Source organism: Vipera berus, assembly GCF_964194415.1.
Source record: "Vipera berus genome assembly, chromosome: 1".
NCBI lineage: Eukaryota > Metazoa > Chordata > Lepidosauria > Squamata > Viperidae > Vipera > Vipera berus.
The window spans coordinates 258,733,772-258,755,745 of NC_138202.1; the positions used below are offsets into that span (position 1 = coordinate 258,733,772).

General features: G+C 41.9%; 1 protein-coding gene across 6 annotated transcripts in view; it reads right to left on the reverse strand.

Annotated features, from left to right (window-relative positions):
- The window catches only part of GOPC (golgi associated PDZ and coiled-coil motif containing), a 44,675-nt gene extending 24,348 nt beyond the window's left edge, over positions 1 to 20,327 (reverse strand). For 5 of the 6 annotated variants that reach the window (XR_014028441.1, XR_014028442.1, XR_014028443.1 and 2 more), the window contains exons 1-7: positions 19,455 to 20,327; positions 11,041 to 11,205; positions 10,056 to 10,079; positions 7,671 to 7,846; positions 5,850 to 6,015; positions 5,432 to 5,527; positions 645 to 809 (exon numbers count right to left, since the gene is read on the reverse strand). Coding sequence is in view for 2 of the 6 variants with exons in the window: in XM_081343524.1 (XP_081199650.1) it covers positions 645 to 809; positions 5,432 to 5,527; positions 5,850 to 6,015; positions 7,671 to 7,846; positions 10,056 to 10,079; positions 11,041 to 11,205; positions 19,455 to 19,775 (1,113 nt within the window). In the remaining 4 variants the exon portion in view is untranslated. The remainder of the gene's footprint in view (positions 1 to 644; positions 810 to 5,431; positions 5,528 to 5,849; positions 6,016 to 7,670; positions 7,847 to 10,055; positions 10,080 to 11,040; positions 11,206 to 19,454) is intronic. The other variant, XM_081343525.1, reaches the window with a different exon arrangement.
- Between the last annotated feature and the right edge of the window lie 1,647 nt (positions 20,328 to 21,974).

Consider the following 21,974-nt stretch of genomic DNA (forward strand, 5'->3'; position numbering starts at 1 on the left):
GACCTTTCTTTTACCTGCTCCTCTCACCCCCTACCAAGACTAAGTTATTCAATATAATTTGTTCACTTATGGAAAAACAAGTACAATAATATACAAACCTCAATCTGTTTACTTGACTTATCCCTTCATAAACTATCAAGTAAATTCCATCTGTGGCAGGGAGAGAAAATGTCCTTGAAGGCTAGGAGGAAGGCAACAGTAATATAAAAGGGGCCTGAGTCTGGGTCAAGAAAGTAACGTGAAAAAACACTGCCATCAAGCCCCTCCTTAATTCATGTGAAGATAAAGGGAAGGAGGAGGAAACACATTCAGACTTGAAAGATTGATGTCAGCTCTACAAGATAGACCAGATTTTTTTTAAAAAATGTCACATAGATCAGTACTATCTTTATTGTAACATAATTTTGCAATTGGAGAACTATACATCAACATCCTGGTTTAGGGTAACTCAGAGCTCTTGGAAATTCTAGTTACTTACACTGATGTATTTAATAATAGACAATTATCATTTCCCATAATTAGAAAACATAGTAACGCATGGCTGAGATGCTGAAACTGAAAATAAATCTTCTGGTATACTTATTCCAAAAGAACAGGGAAATATGATATGTATAGTATATGAACATTAACACATACAAAATTACCTGTTGCGAAAGAATAGTTACAGCCTCTTTGTGTTTGGCATCTCTCAGATTAACTCCATTAACTGCCAGAATGGCATCTCCAACATGCAGACCTCCACACCGATCAGCAGGCTGACCCGGATGAATTTCAGAGACCAAAATGGGAACACCATGCTCCTTTCCTCCCTATCACACCAATATTTAATAAGTCAAAAATTTCTTCATATAAATCAGAATTCTTCACATTAAGTTTCAAAAAAAGTGTAGAACTTATATTGCTATCTATTCAGCAAAACACACTAATGTAATTGCTACTGGGTATTCAACGGCAGGGGTAGGCAACCTTGGCTCTTTTATGACTCATGGACTTCATGGCTGGCTCAGGAATTCTGGGAGTTGAAGTCCACGAGACATAAAAGAGCTAAGGTTGCCTACCCCTGGCCTACGGCAATTTGGAAAGCTTTATATTTTTATAGTGAACTACAAATCTTGTGGTTTTAATTAGAATATTAATATGGAACATTAGATAAATAACATTAGATCCTGGAAGACCTACGCTCTCCAACGCACTCGTTGTGATCTGGTCGGTGTCGCTGGATTTTGAGGGGGCTCCAGGGAACTCAGTAGACTCGGGGGAGTCAAACTTTGTTGATCACACTCTGGAAGGCCCCAATAACTATAGAACTGAGGGCCCATGGAGTTGTGGTCAGGTACAACTTCCTGGAATGGCGGAGCAGCGGGGGACTTGGCCGTTAGCAGACCTGACTATGATGGCTTGTTACCTTACTTTATTCCTGCCTTTACAATCTATTGTGCATTGTCCTTTACACAGCATCCCCAAAGGATTCAGAGCACTCTGGGTATTAGCCACCGTGAGAGGGTGGCTTGAACTTACATCTGCTGCCCCTAGAGGTGAGAGCTCTATGGGGCATGCTATACCCAGAGTGGTTGTTTCAGACCACCATCCCCCTGGGAATTGGCTCTGCGGCCGTCGTGAGAGGACGGTGGTTGGCCTGCCCGGGGGGTTTACCCAGCTGAGTGGCAGCGGCTGGGCGGAGGTCTGGGACACCTATCTACCCTCTGTCCAGATCCTCCTTACTGACTATCACTTATGGACTGCCTTCTATCTGGACTGCTTCTTATGCCTTCTCTTAAATACTCTTGCACGGACTTGTTCGCCCTCAGGGGTGCTCCCCCTTCCTGGGTGTGACCCGCCTTTCTAGCCACTTATAATCTCGAGGAAGGGCCCATTTATTGGGACCCTGAGAGATGGCTGGGCACGGGTAGGGGCCTTCGACGTAAACCTAACAAGAGGCCCCTGATTATTTTTTTGTCTAAATTTTTTAGGGGGTTAGGGAGGGGGGAGGGTCCTTTTGGTTGTTTGGACAAGGGGGGCAGTCCAACAACCTCTGTTCAGGCCAGTGCCGATGTAGATCGCAGGGGGAAGGAGCGGGGGTCGGTTGCCTCTGGGGCCCCAGGGCTGGTCGTGGGATTACCTATTCCCACGACATCAGGGAATGGCAGCAGGTGTAGGAGCGGAGGGCCGTATCGATCTCAGGGAAGGCCTCTCCGCTGCTTACAAGCGGTGAGGCACTCCGACCCTCTGGCTCCGCCCCAAGGTCCCGGGAGTGAGGATGTGCAGCCTCCCGAGCTCCGGCTGGTGTACCTGAATGCCAGGTCTGTCGCTAATAAGGCTCCTCTCGTCCGTGACTTGGTTGAGGGTGAGCAGGCGGACCTGGCCTGCATCATGGAGACTTGGTTGGGCCCAGAGGGCGGGATTCCTCTGGTTGATCTTTGCCCACCAGGTTTCCGGGTGCTACACCGGCCTCGGGCTCAGGGTAGGGGTGGGGGTGTGGCTGTTGTTATGAGGGAGACCTTGTGTCCGCGGGAGGCCACCGTCCCCCAGATAGTCGGGTGTGAGTCTCTCTTTCTGAGATGCGGCCCTGGTGCGCAGTTGGGCTTGCTGCTGGTGTACCTTTCGCCTAGTCACGCAGCAGCAGCCCTGCCTGAGCTTCTCGATGTCCTCTCTGGGTTGGTGATTGAGTTCCCGAAACTTATAGTTTTGGGGGACTTCAATCTACCATCGCTGGGAGGATCATCTGAGTTGGCTCGGGAGTTCATGGCTTCCATGACGGCCATGGACCTGACGCAAGTAATTTTGGGACCGACTCATGAGGGAGGCCACACCCTTGACCTAGTTTTCTTATCTGGACGGTGGTTAGATGATCTTGGTGGGGGCTCTCCAATTACTATGCCCCTGTCATGGACCGATCATCATCTCCTGCGGCTGGTCTTCCGTTTTGCCACCCCCCGCCGTGGGTGTGTGGAACCAATTAAATGGTACCGCCCCAGATGCTTAATGGATCCCGAGAGGTTCCAGACGGCGCTGGGGTCCCCAACTGCCTCCTTTGCTCACAGCTCGGCAGATGCCTTAGTGGAAGCCTGGGAAAGGACAGCCACTGAGGCTCTTGACCGAGTTGTACCCTTGTGGCCCCTGACCCAGTGCAGATCCCGTCAAGCCCCATGGTTCTCCACGGAGCTCCGGGAGATGAAGCGTCGGAGACGGGGCCTAGAGAGCGGTTGGAGATCCAGCCGATCCGAACCCGACCGATTGCGACTAAGAGCCTACATTAGGTCTTATCTCGCTGCGATAAGGGAGGCGAGGTCTAACCACTTCGCCACCCTTATCACGTCCGCAGATAATCGCCCGGCCGCCCTGTTTAGGGTGACTCGCTCCCTCCTGAATCAGGAGGTGAGGGAGGAACCCTTGCAGGGTCGTGCCGAGGAGTTTAACCAACATCTGTCGGACAAAATCGCTCGGATTCGGACCGGTTTGGACTCTGACTGGGCAGAGTCTGACGATCAGGACACGGGCGGTCTTGTCGATATTACCTGGGAGGAGTTTGATTCTGTGACTCCGGAGGAAGTGGACAGGATTATGTGGAGGCTGAGCTCCACCACATGTTTATTGGACCCGTGCCCTTCCTGGCTGGTTTATGCAGCCCGGGAGAGGACGTGCAGCTGGTTCCAGGCAGTTATATCGGCTTCTTTGAGTGAGGGCTGCTTCCCTGCCGTCTTGAAAGAGGCGGTGGTGAGGCCTCTCCTCAAGAAGCCTGCCTTGGACCCAACTGTATTGAACAACTTTCGTCCGGTCTCCAACCTTCGCTTCCTTGCGAAGGTTGTTGAGAGTGTGGTGGCGCATCAGCTCCCTCTGGTCCTGGATGAAGCGGATTATCTAGACCCGTACCAATCGGGTTTCAGGCCCGGGTACAGCACGGAGACGGCATTGGTCGCGCTGGTGAATGATCTCTGGAGGGCGCGGGACAGGGGACATTCCTCTATTCTAGTCCTATTAGACCTCTCAGCGGCTTTCGATACCATCGACCATGGTATCTTGCTGCGGCGTCTCAGGGGATTGGGAGTGGGAGGCACAGTTTTACAGTGGTTCTCCTCCTATCTCCAGGGACGTTCGCAGTCGGTGTTGACAGGAGGGCACAGGTCGACCGCGAGGTCTCTCGTTTGTGGAGTTCCTCAGGGGTCGGTCCTCTCGCCTCTCCTGTTCAACATCTATATGAAACCGCTGGGTGAGATCATTCGTGGCTTTGGAGTTGGGTATCATCAGTATGCTGATGATACCCAGCTTTTTCTTTCGACCCCAAACCACCCCAGTGATGCCCTCAACGTGATGTCCCGTTGCCTGGAGGCGGTCCGGGTCTGGATGGGGAGGAACAGACTTCAACTCAACCCCGACAAGACTGAGTGGCTTTGCATACCTTCATCCCGGGTCTATTCGGATATTCCATCTCTTTCTATGGGGGGTGAATTATTACCCCCTGTAGATAGGGCTCGCAACTTGGGAGTCCTCCTAGATTCATGGCTTACCTTGGAAGACCACATAGTGGCTGTGACTAGGGGGGCTTTCGCCCAGGTCCGCCTGGTGCGCCAGTTGCGGCCCTTCGTAAGCCGGGATGATTTATGCACGGTCACTCATGCGCTTGTGACCTCTCGTCTGGACTACTGCAACGCTCTCTACATGGGGCTTCCCTTGAAGACCACCCGGAGGCTCCAACTGGTACAGGATGCAGCCGCGAGAGTTGTGTTGGGAGTCTCCCGATACTCCCATGTTACACCTCTGCTCCGTGAGCTGCATTGGTTGCCAGTTGTCTTCCGGGTGAGATTCAAGGTACTAGTAATGGTGTTTAAAGCCCTACATGGCAGGGGTCCGGAGTACCTCAGGGAACACCTGCTGCCGGCATCAATCTCCCTGCGCCCTGTGCATTCCCACAGAGAGGGTCTCCTCAGGGTGCCACCGATCAGAGAATGTCGATTGGTGGCCCCCAGGGGGAGATCCTTCTCTGTGGGCGCTCCGGAGCTATGGAATCAGTTACCGGTAGAGCTCCAGATGGCGCCCGATCTTCGCTCCTTTCGCCGCGATCTGAAGACGTTTTTGTTTGCACAAGCCGGCCTAGCCTGATGGGGGATTGGTGGGGTTTTTATTTTTGTATTTTTATTGTTGTATCTTTGGGGTTTTATAATTGTAGCATATTAATTGTTTTAAAATCGGGCAATTATTTAATTTCCTTTTAATATTTGTAACTTTGTATTTTATTCTTGCCCTGTGAACCGCCCTGAGTCCTTCGGGAGAAGGGCGGTATAGAAATATTATTAAATAAATAAATAAATAAATAAATAAATAAATAAATAAATAAATAAATAAATTAGGCTAGTATAACATGAGAGGCATGCAAAAGGATAGAAAAGTAATTTTTTAAAAAATCATTTCTGAGAATAAAAAATTGAAATATTACTGTAATTGAAATGCCTAGTCCTTCGTGATCTTCTTTAACCAAGAGAACTTTTCTGATTGGACCAACACCTTGAGTCTTCTTTAAGGAATCTGGATTCTAATTTAGAATTTAAAACAATATGAAAAAGTTTATGTAGGCTTTTGGGATAATTATAAAATAGTAAATAACAATTCATTATCTTTTTGTTTAGTCTGGTTTTATTTAGATCTGTTCAGTCTCAATATTTTTTAAGAATTTAGCAAGTAGTGCTCTAATTAAGTTTCCTCTTAAGAATATGAAAGTGAGATGCTTATTTAAGATTCTCATATATAGCAATTGTCCTACGTTTTATCAAATGTATTGCATCAAATATACGGATACACTCAACATGAATCATCAAAAGCAAAACTATATGTAAACAAAACTAAAATCAACTTACATGCCCTGGGGGTACTTGCATGGGTCGTTTTAGATCGTTTCGACCTCGGCATGCCCTGATTACAGTTTTGTGCCGGTGAAGATGGATTTCAGCTTCTAGCTGGTTCCAAAGTTTGTCATGGGCAGGTCCTTTCATATCTCTACCTAACAACTGAATTTGTTGAACCCTACATAATGAAAATAAAATGTGATACACGTTCAGCTATCTTACACTTTCTTATTCTCATAGTCAAACATTATCTTGTAATTAATATAACTACAATTACAACTGCAAAACAAGGTAGGCAAAGCAGAGAAAGCATTAGCAATATTTTGGGTTTGAATCACATGAGCAGCAGGGAGGAGAGAGCAGAGTTTAGAGTAAAGGAGTTGGCAATATTCTGTGCAATTGTCCAACTGCTTCTCTCAAAGAGAAGCACTGGGTGTTTTTTTTTTAAAAAGAAAGTTTTCTTCCATAGATATCAGCCTGATTCAGCCCATTTTCATACTTAATAATAATAATAATAAAGTTGGAAGGGACCTTGGAGGTCATCTTGTCCAACCCCCTGCTCAGGCAGGAAATCCTGTACCATTTCAGACAAATGGCTGTCCAGTCTCTTCTTAAAGACTTCCAGTGTTGGAGCATTCACCACTTCTGGAGGCAGGTTGTTCCACTGGTTAATTGTTCTAACTGTCAGGAAGTTTCTCCTTAGTTCTAGGTTGCTTCTCTCCTTGATTACTTTCCATCCATTGCTTCTTGTCCTGCCTTCGGGCGCTTTGGAGAATAGCTTGGCTCCCTCTTCTTTGTGGCAGCCCCTGAGATACTGGAACACTGCTATCATGTCCCCCCTCATCCTTCTCTTCATTAAACTAGACATACCCAATTCCAGCAACCGTTCCCTATATGTTTTAGCCTCCAGTCCCCCAATCACCTTTGTTGCTCTTCTCTGTACTCTTTCTAGTCTCGACATCTTTTTCACATTGTGGTGACCAAAGCTGGATGCAGTATTCCAAGTGTGGCCTTACCAAGGCATTGTAAAGTGGCATTAATACTTCATGTGATCTTGATTCTATCCCTCTGTTAATGCAGCCTAGCACTGTGTTGGCTTTTTTGGTAGCTGCAGCACATTGCTGGCTCATATCTAAGTGACTGTCCACTAGGACTCCAAGATCTCTCTCACAGTTGCTACTATTGAGCAAGGTACCACCTATACTGTACCTGTGCATTTGGTTTTTCTTGCCTAAATGTAGAACCTTACTTTTTCCACCACTGAATTTCATTTTGTTAGACAGAGCCCAGTGTTCAAGTCTGTCCAGATCCTCCTGTATCTTAAGCCTATCTTCTGGAGTGTTGGCTATCCCTGCCAGCTTGGTGTCGTCTGCAAATCGGATGAGTTCCCCATCTATCCCCTCGTCCAAATCGTTGATGATGTTGAAGAGCACTGGGCCCAGAACAGAGCCCCGGGACACCCCACTTGTTCTTTCTTTTGCCATTTTCTCCCCCACAATCAATTTTGGACCTCTGTTTGATGTATTTGTGCTAAAAGGCAGCTGACTAGCTAGATAGAGGATCCTGTCCTCCTCATCTAATATTTTGCTGGGTTGAAAATAATGAAATAATGAAAAAGGCTATCAGACTATTCCACAGCTAAAATAGTATGTGCACATCTCACCTCTTTTAGAGATAACTACAAAGAACGATCCTAATGGTCTCCCACCACAGATACTTTTAAAATAAGCCCTTAATTATAACAGCTGGAATTTTTATAGCAAATTCTTCCATATTCCTCATGCATTCTCATAAATACTACTTGGTAAGTTTTCTTGTTGTTGTCAAACATACCTTCCAGCTAGTTCTTTATCTAAATATTTAGCTGCGAGTCTAGCTCCATATACTTCAGCCTGAAGAACAGCTATGTGTCGACGAAGAGCCTCGTTTTCCTTCCGGAGTAATTTCACTTCAGCTTCAAGTTGAGCTTCTTTCACTTTTTCCTTCTTGCTGGCTTCAAGTTCTCTCTCCTGGAAAAATTAAACAAGATCCTAATAACTTTCATCCCAAATTTAAGAGCCTCATTCTATAGATATGAACAGTACTAACACATCAATGGATTTTTTTTTTACAGAAAGTTACCTATGACACAAAACTATGCACAACTGAATGCTACACTTTTGACTTTTAAAGCTCTTTCCTGAAAGAAAGAAAAAAACAACACTCGTCACTAAGTAAAATAGTCCTTTGTCTAAAAACAAAAACATGCAAGCCTCCACAAAACCTTCAATAATCTAGCTGCCAATTTCTCTGTACAACGGAAAGCAATTTGGCAGAAAATCTGAAAAGCTTTTTGTACAAAAATAAATAGCTATAAATGATAAACATGTGCCCCTTAAATTGTTCCTGAGAGGGATGAGTGAAGTCATTAGCAGCGTACACCAAAAGTGTATGTTCCCAGCACAGATGCCTAAAGCCTGAAGGGCATTCTAGCTGCCCAACTAAAGGAAGTTGAATGCCTACATTGGGCAGTAGAGATACAAGAAGATGCTGGAGTTTGGTGATAACATTAGTGACAATGGCACAGACGTAATTTTTACACTGCATGGGAGAAAGCAATGGTAACAACTCCTGTATTTTACCAAGAAAACCACATGGTAGGCAATATAAAGTGACTGATAATATAGCACTACATGATACCAGACATCCAGTTGCTGATGCTGCCATGCAGGAAAAGAAAATCTAAAGCCGCAAAGACAAAATTACACAGGGAAGATGGGACATAAGAAATATAAACATGGGGAAGCACAGCACAATTGACAACTTTGGTTATCAGTGAATTAAAATGGATTGGAATTAGATGCTTTCAATCAGAAGGTCATACAATTTACTTACAAGGTAAAAATCTTGAAAAACAAAGGCCATAAAAAACAAAGAATCAACAGCATCGCTTTGATAATCGAGATGGATATGGGAAAGAGAGTACTCAGGTAAGAATGCTGCCAATGATCAAATAATATCAATTAGATTTCACAAACAATCTTTTAATATGACAATTATCCAAGTTACTGATGCAGCCACTATTGGAAAACAAGAAATTAATGAATGTTATAGACAAGTCCAATCTAAAATTGATAGAACGTGCCATAAGATAAGTTACCTATGATGGAGCCTGGGATACCATAGTTGGAAATAGGGAGAAAACATAATTGTATTCTGTGGCCTAAGAAATAGAAATGAAGCATGATAATGACTTAACAGTTTCTGCCAACGCAATTATTTTTTCATTGACAACATAGTCTTCAAACAACCGATATCTGTAGACCTAGATGTCACCAGATGGAGCACATAAAAATCAAACTGACGAAGAGATGGAAGTTCTCAGTTATAATAGTAAAAACATGGAGAGGCAGATCATGTGCAATTTCCAAGTAAGGTTAAAGCGAAACACAAAGCCAACCAGTTTCTACAATATGATTACCATTTTCATCAGGAATCATTTTGAATTCCTGAATTTCATTGACAAGGAACCAGTGGAACAATGGAAGAAAATTAAAGAAGCTGTTAAAGATGAATATGAAATAAGACTGCCAAAGACCAAGAAACAAAACAATAGCAAACTGGATATCAGAACAGATGTGGAAATTGCCAAAAAGAGAAGAAAAGACAAAAAAGACCAAAATCTCAAAAAGCAAGTATATATAAATACCTCCTAGATCTAGAAGATTCAAGTATGTCTGAACTACATTACTTTGGAGATTCTGATAATCAGTAACACACATACACACACACACATACACATATACATATATACATACATCCAACTGCGTAATCAGGTTTAGTCATGAAGCTAATGTTTTTATGAAGACAAATTACCTAGAACAGGGGCCCCCAACCTATTTAGAGCCTAAGTGTAACATGTTGCTGTTAAAGGTATGCTAAATTCCTAACCAATGGCCTATCTGTGAATCTTTAATAAATTTCAACTCAACTTCAATAATCCCTTCACATTTTTCTAGTTAGTCATAACAATTAATATCAGCAATACAATCATGCAAGTTGGATAGAAGAAGGCATCCAATCTAACAAATGAACTCACAGGTAGTTGGCTAGGAGGTTTCAGAAAAGGCAAAAAATATATTTGAGATTAACTGTCATTAAATGTCAGGGCCAAAATATGTACAAAACTCCTGTGCAGTTTTGAATTTAAATATGGCTGAAGGCATCAAATGAACTTACCATATCATCCAAAGAACAGGCAGACTTAAGATGAGAGAAAAAAAGTATAATTAGAAATATTGGCCAAAGTATCGAAACTAAGTTAGATCAAACTACAATAGCCCAAAGCTTGCAATCTCACTCAGTCTGGTGAAAAACTGACACAGTGGAACTCAACACACTGTTGACTTCATTTAATGTGGTGGTATCAATACAGTTATCCAAACCATTACTATCTATATCTCTCATTTCCAGAATAAAGTTTCAATCCATCAAAATAAAAGTTATATAAGAATCATCCTCAACACAATATTTTCAACAATGGAGCAACCCTATATAATCTTCACATAGAATGTATTCTTTTTCTAGGTTTATATTAATTACGTTATTAACTAGGATTGCAGCATAAAGATAAAAAATATCCATTATAATTACAAATGGGACATCCATCTCTCTTTCTCCATACAAAAACTGTAGCAGAAACAAGAAAAGCAGAACTATTTCCTCTCTTTTTTAGGATTCTCTCAAGAACTGCACTACCTACTTATTCAAGGACCTTTAAGAAAATGAACCAAGTATATATTATGCTTTGAGGATAAGGGGCTAGAAGCAAACTGGGGGAAAGTTTTTACCGCTGACACTATTACTGAGTTAAGGAATAGAAAGGTGTATAATGGAAGATAGACTGCAGTGGAAAAACGCCAGAAATTCCTCTCCAGATCTCACATTGTTGCCTTTTGCCTCACCATTATAACATCCTAGGACTTTCACATTATTTTAAAGCTTTCCCCCTACAGTGCTTAATTTGCACTGTAGCAAAGTATGTTGTTAAAGAAAATAGATGAACATATAAAAATGGCCTCTTAATAATCTAAAGCAGACAAACCACATAACCTGAAACTTCTTAGAATGGCAATGCAAAAACTAAAAGCTGTAACAGGCGTACAAAATATTTTGAATTTTAACTATAAGAATACTTTTTTCTTTAATAAGAAAGAACACTTACCAATTTTGCCTTTATTGCCCCCGAATCAACATTCAGACCAGTCTTTGCATGAAGCTGAAGTTGAATGGCGTGGAGTTGCAATAGCTGGTCGTGTACTTCTTTTTCTAATACTGTCTTTTCAGCCTGAGTTTCTGTCAGTTCTGATTTCAGATCTACTAGTTGAGCCTGGAACACACAATGTCATTGAATAATTAACATCACTGAAAATCGACAACACTGAAAAGAAATCTAATCCTTAAAGCAATGACCTCTCCTACAAGTTTTTCTAAATTGTCACTACCCAAAATATTTTTTTCAAACATACAAAAGTCAAATATCAGATGTGATGCAACTTAAGTAAAAGGGATTCCTCAAGACGGCAGATTTGTAATGGCGCAGAATTACTTTAAGTTGTGTAAGTTCACTACTCTAAAACTATCTCTACGATCAGCTATCATGTGAATCTTCAGGTAATATAAATTACGGTGCATGAGCATGTAATATATATTTATCAAGTTAGCATATTTTCTTAGATTGCTTGTTTTCTATTGTATTAACGACACACCATTCATCATAAACAATGCATGCTAACATTCTTGATTTAGAAATAGTGATTCCGATTTCCAAAACTCTGAATGGAAAACATGATGATTTTATTCCTATATTTGTTTCATTCATTACTTACAAAACTTTACAACTAAATCTTGATGACAAGGATTATCAACTGTCACAACACAACTGTTCTGGGTTAATTTTCTGAGTATACACTGAATATACCCTAAAGATTTTTGGATAAGAATCTGACATATTAAGAGATAAATAGGAGTGTTTGGACTGACTGATCAGAACTGGGAATGATTGGGTAACAACTTATTTTTTTTTATTTTAATTCCATTTATATCCCGCCCTTCTCTGAAGACTCAGGGCGGCTTACAAGCTTAGCAGTAGCCTTCATTCTATGTATATGCCTGCTTATTAGGGCTTTCATACACCCCCCAAGCAGCATTATTACAAAGTCAGCTTAATTGCCCCCAACAATCTGGGTCCTCATTTTACCTACCTCGGAAGGATGGAAGGCTGAGTCAACCTTGAGCCTGGTGGGATGCGAACCTGCACTAATTGCAGGCAGCTGGTGTTACTTAAGGAGGCATTAGCCCACTGCTCCACCAAGGCTATAATTTGCAACTATAACACAGCCTTGTTTGTCGTGATCTACTTGGACGACAAACTATAACAAGGCTGTGTTATAGTTGCAAATTTGGATAAATATATTGCATAAATCTGTATTTGACTATAATGATATCAAAAGGGGACCACCTGCTGCCGGCGTCAACTCCCCTCCGCCCTGTGCGTTCCCACAGAGAAGGCCTCCTCAGGGTGCCTCCGGTCAGAGAATGCCGGCTGGTGGCCCCCAGGGGGAGGGCCTTCTCTGTGGGTGCCCCGGCTTTGTGGAATCAACTGCCGGTTGAGCTCCGGATGGCACCGGATCTCCGCTCCTTCCGGCGCGGGTTAAAGACACACTTATTCGAACAAGCTGGCCTGGCCTGATGGGGAGTTAATTTAGGGTTTTAAATATTTGTATATTTTATTGTTTTATTTTGGGCATTAATTTAATTCTATTTTAACTTTTGTATTTTTGTATTTTTATTATATGCCCTGTTCACCGCCCTGAGTCCTTCGGGAGAAGGGCGGTATAAAAATTTAATAAACTAAACTAAACTAAACTAAAATACTGAGGCCTTTTTTTTCTTTCAATTCTTCAACAGGTCTGATTTCCTGTGAACAAAATGTCACCAATCCCTATACAGACATGTGTATCTTCACTGTAGAAATACAAGGAAAATGTAATTATTCATTTTAAAGCTGTGCTTCATTTTATCCTGCCTTTTATTATAAGGATTCATTTGGAGCGTCAAAGAGCTGCTGGGTAGTGTTTCTGGAAGTGCTTAAGCAATGAAATAAAATCAGCAAAACTTAATTCATGTTTCATTGTTTTTATAAAATTTAAGAGGCTGGCATTCATTATTCACATTTAGCTCTCAACAATACTAAAAGACACTATTTAAAGTCAGTATAAAAACTATTGGAATAATAAGCCCTGGATCAAAAGACAAACCTCTATGCTCTGGTTTTTATCCATATAGAAATTAGGTATAATCAATTGTACTACTCTGTCCTTCTTCTGATTAAAGCAATAGGGAGATTTTGAAACTATTGATTTATCACATTTCTAGAGGTAAATAATATTAACATTTAAATAGTTCAAAGGCTTCTCACACTGAAAGATCTCAGGATAATCTTTTTGCCTTTCTAAACTGCAAACAATAACAAAAATGCCCAAATGAAACATACTGTAGAACCAAAGAGGTTATATTTGAAATAGCAGCTTCCTTTTCTATGTTTTGCTCTAACACTATAACTCTTCGGGGATTTCAAAGCCAGGATGCTGCAGATCCAAAATGATGAAAATACTGTAGAATGTAGAGTAAAATGCTTGAACGTTTTTCAACTTGAATATTTTTTGACTGCGTAAAGGTCACAGTTTAATCTAAATGGCTAGAAATTCTAGGAACTGTAACCCCATTACATCAGGGATAGCAATTTGAGGATGGCATTTTTACATAGTGACACTGCAAGAAGTAGTGTGAATAAAAACAGATAGTGAAGCAGAAATCTTTCAGAGAAAGGAAGCATATTTTGTAAGATATAACATTATTTAGTTAAAATATAGGAATATATTTTATTTACTCATCCTGTCATAGCATATACTAGCATATACTTTCTTAGTGTAGGGGAACAAAGGCACAGTCAACCATGGCTTTATTTTACTACAGGAAAATCCTGGAAATAGTAATATTTCAAGCTGTTTAATAATAATAATTTATTATTTAATAATTTTAAAACTACCATGTAGTTTCCAGATGATCCAAATATGCATTCAGTTTTCTACTAAATGCAGTCAAAATGGTTTTAAAAGCCAAGCTAGCAAATTGGCTTCTGTGGCTTCGGAATGAAGATGAAAAAGCAAAATGATATGGAAAAGTAATTGTGTACAGATCATTTGGTCTGTTGGGTCAGGAAATTCACCTTCTGTGAACAATTAAACTGTCAGAAGTTTTCATGTCTATCGGGTGTACATTTTTCTATTTTTCCTGGAATTGGAAACATTACATTTGTGAATATTTTTTAAAAATAAGACTTTATTAAGTTTCAACAACAGATAAAATACAAGGAAACACAGTAAGACAAATGTTCAGAAATTATTTTCTAAAATGAGGGCTGGATTCATTGCGATAAGTGAGGTCTGCTTAACCACAGATTGTTGTGGAACCACATAGCTGTGTTCACCTAATATTTTAAACCTTAAACTGCTGTTTCTTAAGCTTTTTTTTCCTCTCAGAACCTCTTCCTCTTTTAAAAATTATAAAGGACCCCAAAGTATTTTGTTTGAATTGGTTACGTGGATCAATATTTACATTTTAAAATTAAAACTGATGCATTCACTGCTGCATCTTGCAAATGTTTGATGGGATTTTAATTAAATATTAAATAATTAAATATTAAAATCCCATCAAACATTTGCGAGATGCAGCAGTGAATGTATCAGTTTTAATTTTAAATTGTAAATATTGATCCACGTAACCAATTCAAACAAAATACTTTGTGGTCCTACCTTGATTCAAAAAAAAGGTTGTTTATATACAATATATTTAATTATATTTCAGCATAGGCTGACAAATAATTTTGTTTTTGCAGATCCCTGAGAGAGTCATGGGGACTTTTAGGTCAACACTAAGGCCACACTTTAAGAAACACTGCAACAAACTATAATTCATAAACTGCATTAACAGGATTACAATGAGAATGTTGAAATAAATGCAAGAAATGGGAAGGATTGACACCTTCTGAGCCAATATTAAACCCTTCAGTTTATTTTTCATTATCTAAATCTTTCTAGTCCTAAAGGAGCTTGTCTCTCCTCTAGAGGTTTCTAGGTAAAGTGATCTGGTGAAACCAAGGTGCTGTTTCAGCAGAATTATTTTAGAATTATTTCAGCAGAAATAATTCTAAAAATCTCCCACATTTTCTTTTAGGCACAGTTTTTCTAGGTGAAATTTTCTGAACTACTGAGAAATTCTGCAGTCGTATGTTAGAACTTTTCAACTATCACTCAATGATCATACTGAAGCTGATACTTCTTCTCCAACATGTTGATACCAATGCCTGTTACTACATATTATCGCTGCATTCTTATATTTTTTTGCCTTTGGACAGTAACTACTCTCTTGTCAATAATTTTTACTTATAATATGGATTTAATAACAAAATATTAGTTTTGAGATTATAGTATTCTAGTGAATTAACAGTATTTTACCATCTCATACTTTGCCTTCAGCCCAGATTAAATATAATATCCCACAATATACTGCAATTACTGTAAATGTTTAGCTTCCTTAGTTTCTATAAAACTACTTGAGTAATTTTTATTATACTTAGCACATGTTGAAAATAAAAGAACAAATTATAACAAATGCATGCCTATTTATAACTTAGAAAAACAACTTATTTAAAATTGATACTTTTCAATTTGGCAGAAAGTCAGTAAAGAACTAGGAAATATGTAACCTACCCACTCATACCTAAAATAGTTCAAGATTATATTTATCAGTACAGTATTTCTGTGAAGTAGTTGGGAACAGAGAAAGATAATTTAGACCTACATTCATCCTCAATTTGTACAATGTTTCATATATCTATAGCGGAGTTTCCAATAAAGAACTTTAGGACAGGTATACAGTAGTCCTTGACTTACAACAACTGAGCCCAAAATTCCAGTTGTTAAACAAGACATTTAAGTGAGTTTTGCCCCCATTTTACGATCTTTCTTGCCTCAGTTGTTAAATGAATCACTGCAGTTATTAAGTGAATCTGACTTCGCCATTGACTTTGCTTCTCAGGAGGTCGCAAAATGTGATCAGATGACCTTGGGACACTGTAATTGTCATAAATATGAGTCAGTTTCCCAGTACCTGAATTTTGATCATCATGCAGTATCCATGGGGATGCTGCAACGGTCCTAAGCGTGAAAAATGATCATAAGTCACATTTTTCAGTGCTGTTATAACTTCAAATGGTCACTAAACTGTTGTAAGTCGAAGGCTACCTGTATTCAGAAAATTAATTGCTGCATTAAAAACCTTGCTACATTATAGCTTTCAAAACCAGTTAACTTATTTATATATTGTTTCTGTCTGTTCAGTATTTATGTCTACAAAATTACTGGTTTTCAGATCATTTTTTTCACGGCTTTTCATAATTGATGCAGTATATCAAGTGGCGCCATAGTTCTACCCACCAATTTATCTACATAAATACTGTTGTTGCTTAGCAAACTTGATGGATTACTTACTGACCTTGGGAGAGTTTGGCTAGACGCTTAAGTTATTTTCCTGCTACCAAGCATCCCTGGATGCTTAATTTGCAAGTTTATTTAACTAGCAATTACTTGATATTTACCACAACAATGAAGACATTTTTTAAGATTGTGCTCTCTTAGGCATGGAGACCTCAAACGGCTATTTTATTTCTATTTTACTTTCCCCAACTTTTGCCACAGCCAATTAAACCTTGGCATGATTGAGTTTTAAAAATACAGAGTTCCATTTGTAGCATGTTTGTGTAACATAGCTCTTTAAATTAGCAATACTCTCGCCAGTACCCAGTAGACAATAGTTGAGCTGTGTTTTGTAACAGATCCAAGATCTTCACATCATAAGTGCTTACTGCATCACTTAGTTGCAGGCCTCCCTAGGCATCAGTTTCACAATACACATTTACAATTCTATCCACAAAGGTATCTTCATACAGATCACACACAGATGCAGAATTCCAGTATTATCTTTTCTCTCACTACTGTACAGCATTACTTCCTAAAAAATATCTTATTGAGCTTAAGGTTAGTAAGTCCCTCAAAAGCATGACTACGGTATTTGTATACGACACAAGACTCCACAGACTGGACCAGAAGATTTTTTTTTAAAAAAACAGGACATTTTCTTACGCATAAAATTACCCCAGGCTCAAATAGGCTAAAAAGAGAACTATTGGCCCTAAATCATTAAGAGATACACAAAACCAACAATTTGAACCTGACCACAGCCTGGCCTTGCTGACAAAAGGACAGATTCACACAGAGGGGCCTTGGTAACATCATCAGTGCTAGTTTTGGTAATGAAATGTCTGCAAGAAAACAACCAAGTTCAAAGACCACAGAGGATCCCTCATTTCAGCTCTGAGCGACAAATATTCCCCTTTATTGGTACACAGCCCATGATATCAGAGGTAGTCCTCGACTTACGATCACAATTAAGCCCAAAATTTCTGCTGTTAAGTGAGACATTTGTTAAGTCAGTTTTATTATTTATTTATTTTTTTTTGGGACTTATATGCCACCCTATCTCCCAAAGGACTCAGAGCAGCTAACAATAAAAGACAATAATACAAATGTTAAAAAAAATAAATTAAAGCCCCAATGATAAAATATTAAAAACATTTCTAAAAATCCCTATTGTCAGTCCAGGTCAGCCTGATGAAAAAGAAATGTCTTAAGGTCACGACGAAAGGACCGGAGGTCTGGGGTCATCCGGAGCTCAAGGGGAAGTTGATTCCACAGGGCAGGCGCTCCCACAGAGAAGGCCCTTCCTCTGGGGGTCGCCAGCCGACATTGTCTAGCCGACGGCACCCTGAGGAGGCCCCCCCTGTGTGAGCGCACCAGGTGATGGGAAGTCGTTCCTGGCAGCAGACGGTCCTGCAAATATCCCGGGCCTAAGCCATGTAGGGCTTTAAAGGTAAGAACCAGCACCTTAAATCTCATCCGGAGGGCAACCGGTAACCAATGCAGCTCACACAAGAGGGGTGTAATATGGGAGTATCGGGATGCTCCCATCACAACCCGTGTGGCCGCATTCTGCACCAGCTGGAGCCTCCGGGTGGTCTTCAAGGGCAGCCCCATGTAGAGAGCATTGCAGTAATCTACACGGGAGGTAACGAGCGCATGAGTGACCGTATGTAGAGCATCTCGGTCCAGATAGGGGCGCAACTGGTGCACCAGGCAAACCTGGGCAAATGCCCCCCTAGCCACAACTCCTATATGCTCTTCAAAACTGAGTCATGTATCCAGGAGGACGCCTAAGTTGCGCGCCCTATCAACGGGAGGTAACACCTCTCCTCCCATAACCAAAGATGGAACCTCTTGGACTAAACGAGATGCTGGTACGTAAAGCCACTCAGTCTTGGCCGGGTTGAGCTGGAGCCTGTTCTTCCCCATCCAGATTCGTACCACTTCCAGGCAGCGGGACATCACGTCGAGGGCATCACTGGGTTGGTTCGGGGTGGAGATGAAAAGCTGGGTATCATCAGCATATTAATGATACCTCACCCCGAAACCATGGATGATCTCGCCCAGTGGCTTCATATAGATGTTGAAGAGGAGGGGAGAGAGGACCGACCCCTGGGGCACCCCACAACTAAGGGGCCTCGGGGTTGACCTCTGCCCTCCTGCCAACACCGTCTGCGAACGGCCCGAGAAGTAGGAGAACCACCGTAAAACGGTGCCTCCCACTCCCAACCCCCCAAGACGTCGCAGCAAGATACCATGGTCGATGGTATCAAAAGCCACAGAGAGATCTAATAGAACCAGGACAGAGGAACAACCCCTGTCCCGGGCCCGCCAGAGATCATCCACCAGCACGACCAATGCCGTCTCCGTGCTGTACCCGGGCCTGAAACCCGATTGGTACGGATCCAGATACTCCAATTTTGCCCCATTTTATGACCTTTCTTGCCTCAGTTGTTAAGTGAAGCACTGCAGTTGATAAGTTAGTAACCCACTTAAGTGAATCTGACTTCCCAATTGACTTTGCTTGTCAGAAGGTCGGAAAAGGTGGATCACATGATCCTGGGACCCAGCAACATACGAGTCGCATGCTGCCAAGGGTCTGAACTTTGATCCCACAACCAGGGGGATGCTGCAAAGGTTGTAACTGTGAGAAAAAACGGCCATCGGTCCCTTTTTTTCAGTGCCGCCGTAACTCTGAACTGTGACTTAATGAACTGTTGTTTAAGTCGAGCACTACCCGTAATGTGAATTACAGCGCTGGGCGAATCAGAGCAGAGTTTAGATGAGCATTCACTTGAGCAATGTTGCATTCCTTCCCCGCCTATTTAACAAACATTAAAGATGCCAGGTATTCCTACTTCAAAGAGGAGAAAGTGAGGGGTGCGGTCAACTCTCACCTCCTCCGGCAAGGAGGCACTTTCTCTACGTCCGATCCTTTCTGCGGGCCCCCGCTATCACGGGGAACCAGCCAGTACCCACCCGCTTTGCCCAACCCCCCCCCCACACACACACCCCGGGCCCACGCTCAGAAAGTCACCTCCAGCTTGTGGTTGATCTGGGACACCGTTTGAGCCTTGTGGCAAAGCTGCGCGAAGCAGGAACTCAGGCTGGTCATCTTCTGCCGCCCCTCGTAAGTGATGTCCGCCTGGTCTGGGTCGATCTCGCCCAGCAGCAAGTCCACATCCACGAACGCCTTGTCGAATTCCTTCTCCAGGACTTCCAGCCACCGGAACATCGACAGCCCGCCGCCGCCGCCGCTTCCACCGGGGGAACAGGAGGAGGAGGAGGAGGAGGCGGCCGTGCCGCCGCAGGCCCCGGAGCCCGATCCCCCGCAGGAATCCATCCCCACGCCGGACATGGCTCGTAGGGTAACGTTGCGCTCCTGCCCCGACACGCTACCGCCCAACCTCGGCAGGACTGCGGGACGCGCGGCCGCCCGCCCGCCTTCAGCAATGAAGAGACACGGCGGCAGCGGCAGCGGCGGCGCCGTCCTGCCCAGCGACGCAGGCGGAGAAGGAACCGCGGCGATAGAGAAAGCGGATTCCTTCTCCCGGGCGCATGCGCTAAGAAAACGACTGCGCTTCTGTCACTCGGCCGGCTGCTGCCGGAGAAACCCGTTGCAGAAGATCGGCCATCGGCTTCTTCGGCCTGCCACAAGTCAGTCTTAGTTTGTGTTTTTTTTTGCCAAGGCAAAGCGGGACGATGCCCGAACTCGTCGAGCGGGGCCGACGTCGTCTTCCGCCTGGACTTCAGGAGAGGACGCGAGAAGCGACTGAGACGTTAGGGTGGCTAGGATGCGAGTCCGCGGGCGGATTTGGGGGAAGCTCACCAGTAGTTGAAATTCAGCTGGTACCTAATCTCTGACTCGATACAACGTGTTCTGAACGGGGAAAATACATGCAAAGAGTAGTGGGCGAATGGAGTGGGTTTATTATTATTATTATTATTATTATTATTATTATTATTATTATTATTATCATTATCATCATCATCATCATCATCATCATCATCATCATCATCATTATTATTATTATTATTATTATTATTATTATTATTATTATTATTATTATTATTATTTTCTTTTAAGGTCCTTTCAGCATTCTCATATTGCAGAATCCAATCTGGGCCGTTCTCCGGGACCAGAGGTTTGTCTTCTGACCGACTCAGATTGGATCCGGCAACATTATCCTGGGACACGAATAGTCGCCGATTCTCATATTGTCCCAGAATGCGTAAAGCACAATTTTGTTGTGTTCACGAGGCATGTTTAACGTGTTACTTTTTAAAAATTATTTAAAGGGGGGGAGGAGTCAAGAAAGCCAGAAGCTGCATCTCTTTATCACATAGTGCTTTTCAAAATGCAACTGGACTTTCTTGATAAGAAAAAAAACACAAACTTTACACACCGACTATAGGGATTGATTGGTACAGCACACTAGGCAAATATGTGACTGGCTACTCTACTTCGGTCCGTTCTACGAATGCAGCCTTTTTTGTATTAGTGAAAGAAAGAGAAAGCAGACACTAAATGAAAATAAACTCTCCCCCCCCCAAAGCTTCAAGAGTTAAGTTTGTTTTTAAAATGTAGCTTTCTGAGGAGCCTTGCCAAACTTATGCTAATATTTAAAATAATAAAAAGAGAGGAATAACATCGTTCCTGGTTTTAAGGCAAAGCGATTGAACAACAAAAAAGGTGCTTTATTAAATGTATATGCTGCCAGTCTGATTGTCCTGAGTTCAAGAGTTCATCCCCTTATTGAAGCACAAACTTAACTTAGGCAACTGGTTTTTGTACTATATATTCATGACATCACCTTCCTCTTTTCCCCAGCCCACAGCTGATGGAGCTGACAATCTTTTTTTTTGCTACTTCCAAAGATGTTGTTTCCCCCTATTTTCCCAATATAATTTTTGCTGTGGACCTGATCTTGGTTGCTTTGTTGACTATGTGGCTGCTGAGGCAGTTATACAGGTGGAAACTGCCAACTCCTACTGACCACTTTTGGGTACTGCAGGAACACAGATAACCCCTTTGGTGACCCCCAAATCTCTGGTTGCTGGAAATTTTCCTCTATGGCCATTTTGGCTTGGGTTGCAGGAGAAACTAAATACAAGTTAGTCCTTGACTTACGATCACATTTGATCCCCAAATTTCCTTTGCTAAGCAAGGCAATTATTAAGTGAACCATTTTACGATTTTTGCCACGTTGTTAAGCAAATCTGGCTTCCTCAATTAACTTACAAATGCTGATCACATGACCCCAGGTCAGTACAACTGTCATACAGTAAATGCATCCCAGTTGCCAAGCGCCCAAATTTTTATCACTTGACTGTGGGGATGCTAAAATAATTGTAATGTGAAAAATGGTTATAAGTCATTTTTTCCAGTGGTGGTGTAACTTTGAATGGTCACTAAAGAAATGATTTATTTATTTATTTATTTAGCGTATGGCTGGTCACACACAGAATTAAAAGCACTTCATATTTACAAGTTAGAACAGTTAAAACATTTTTTTAAAAAAAGAAGCAATTATAAAACCTAAGAGGAAAGCAGAAA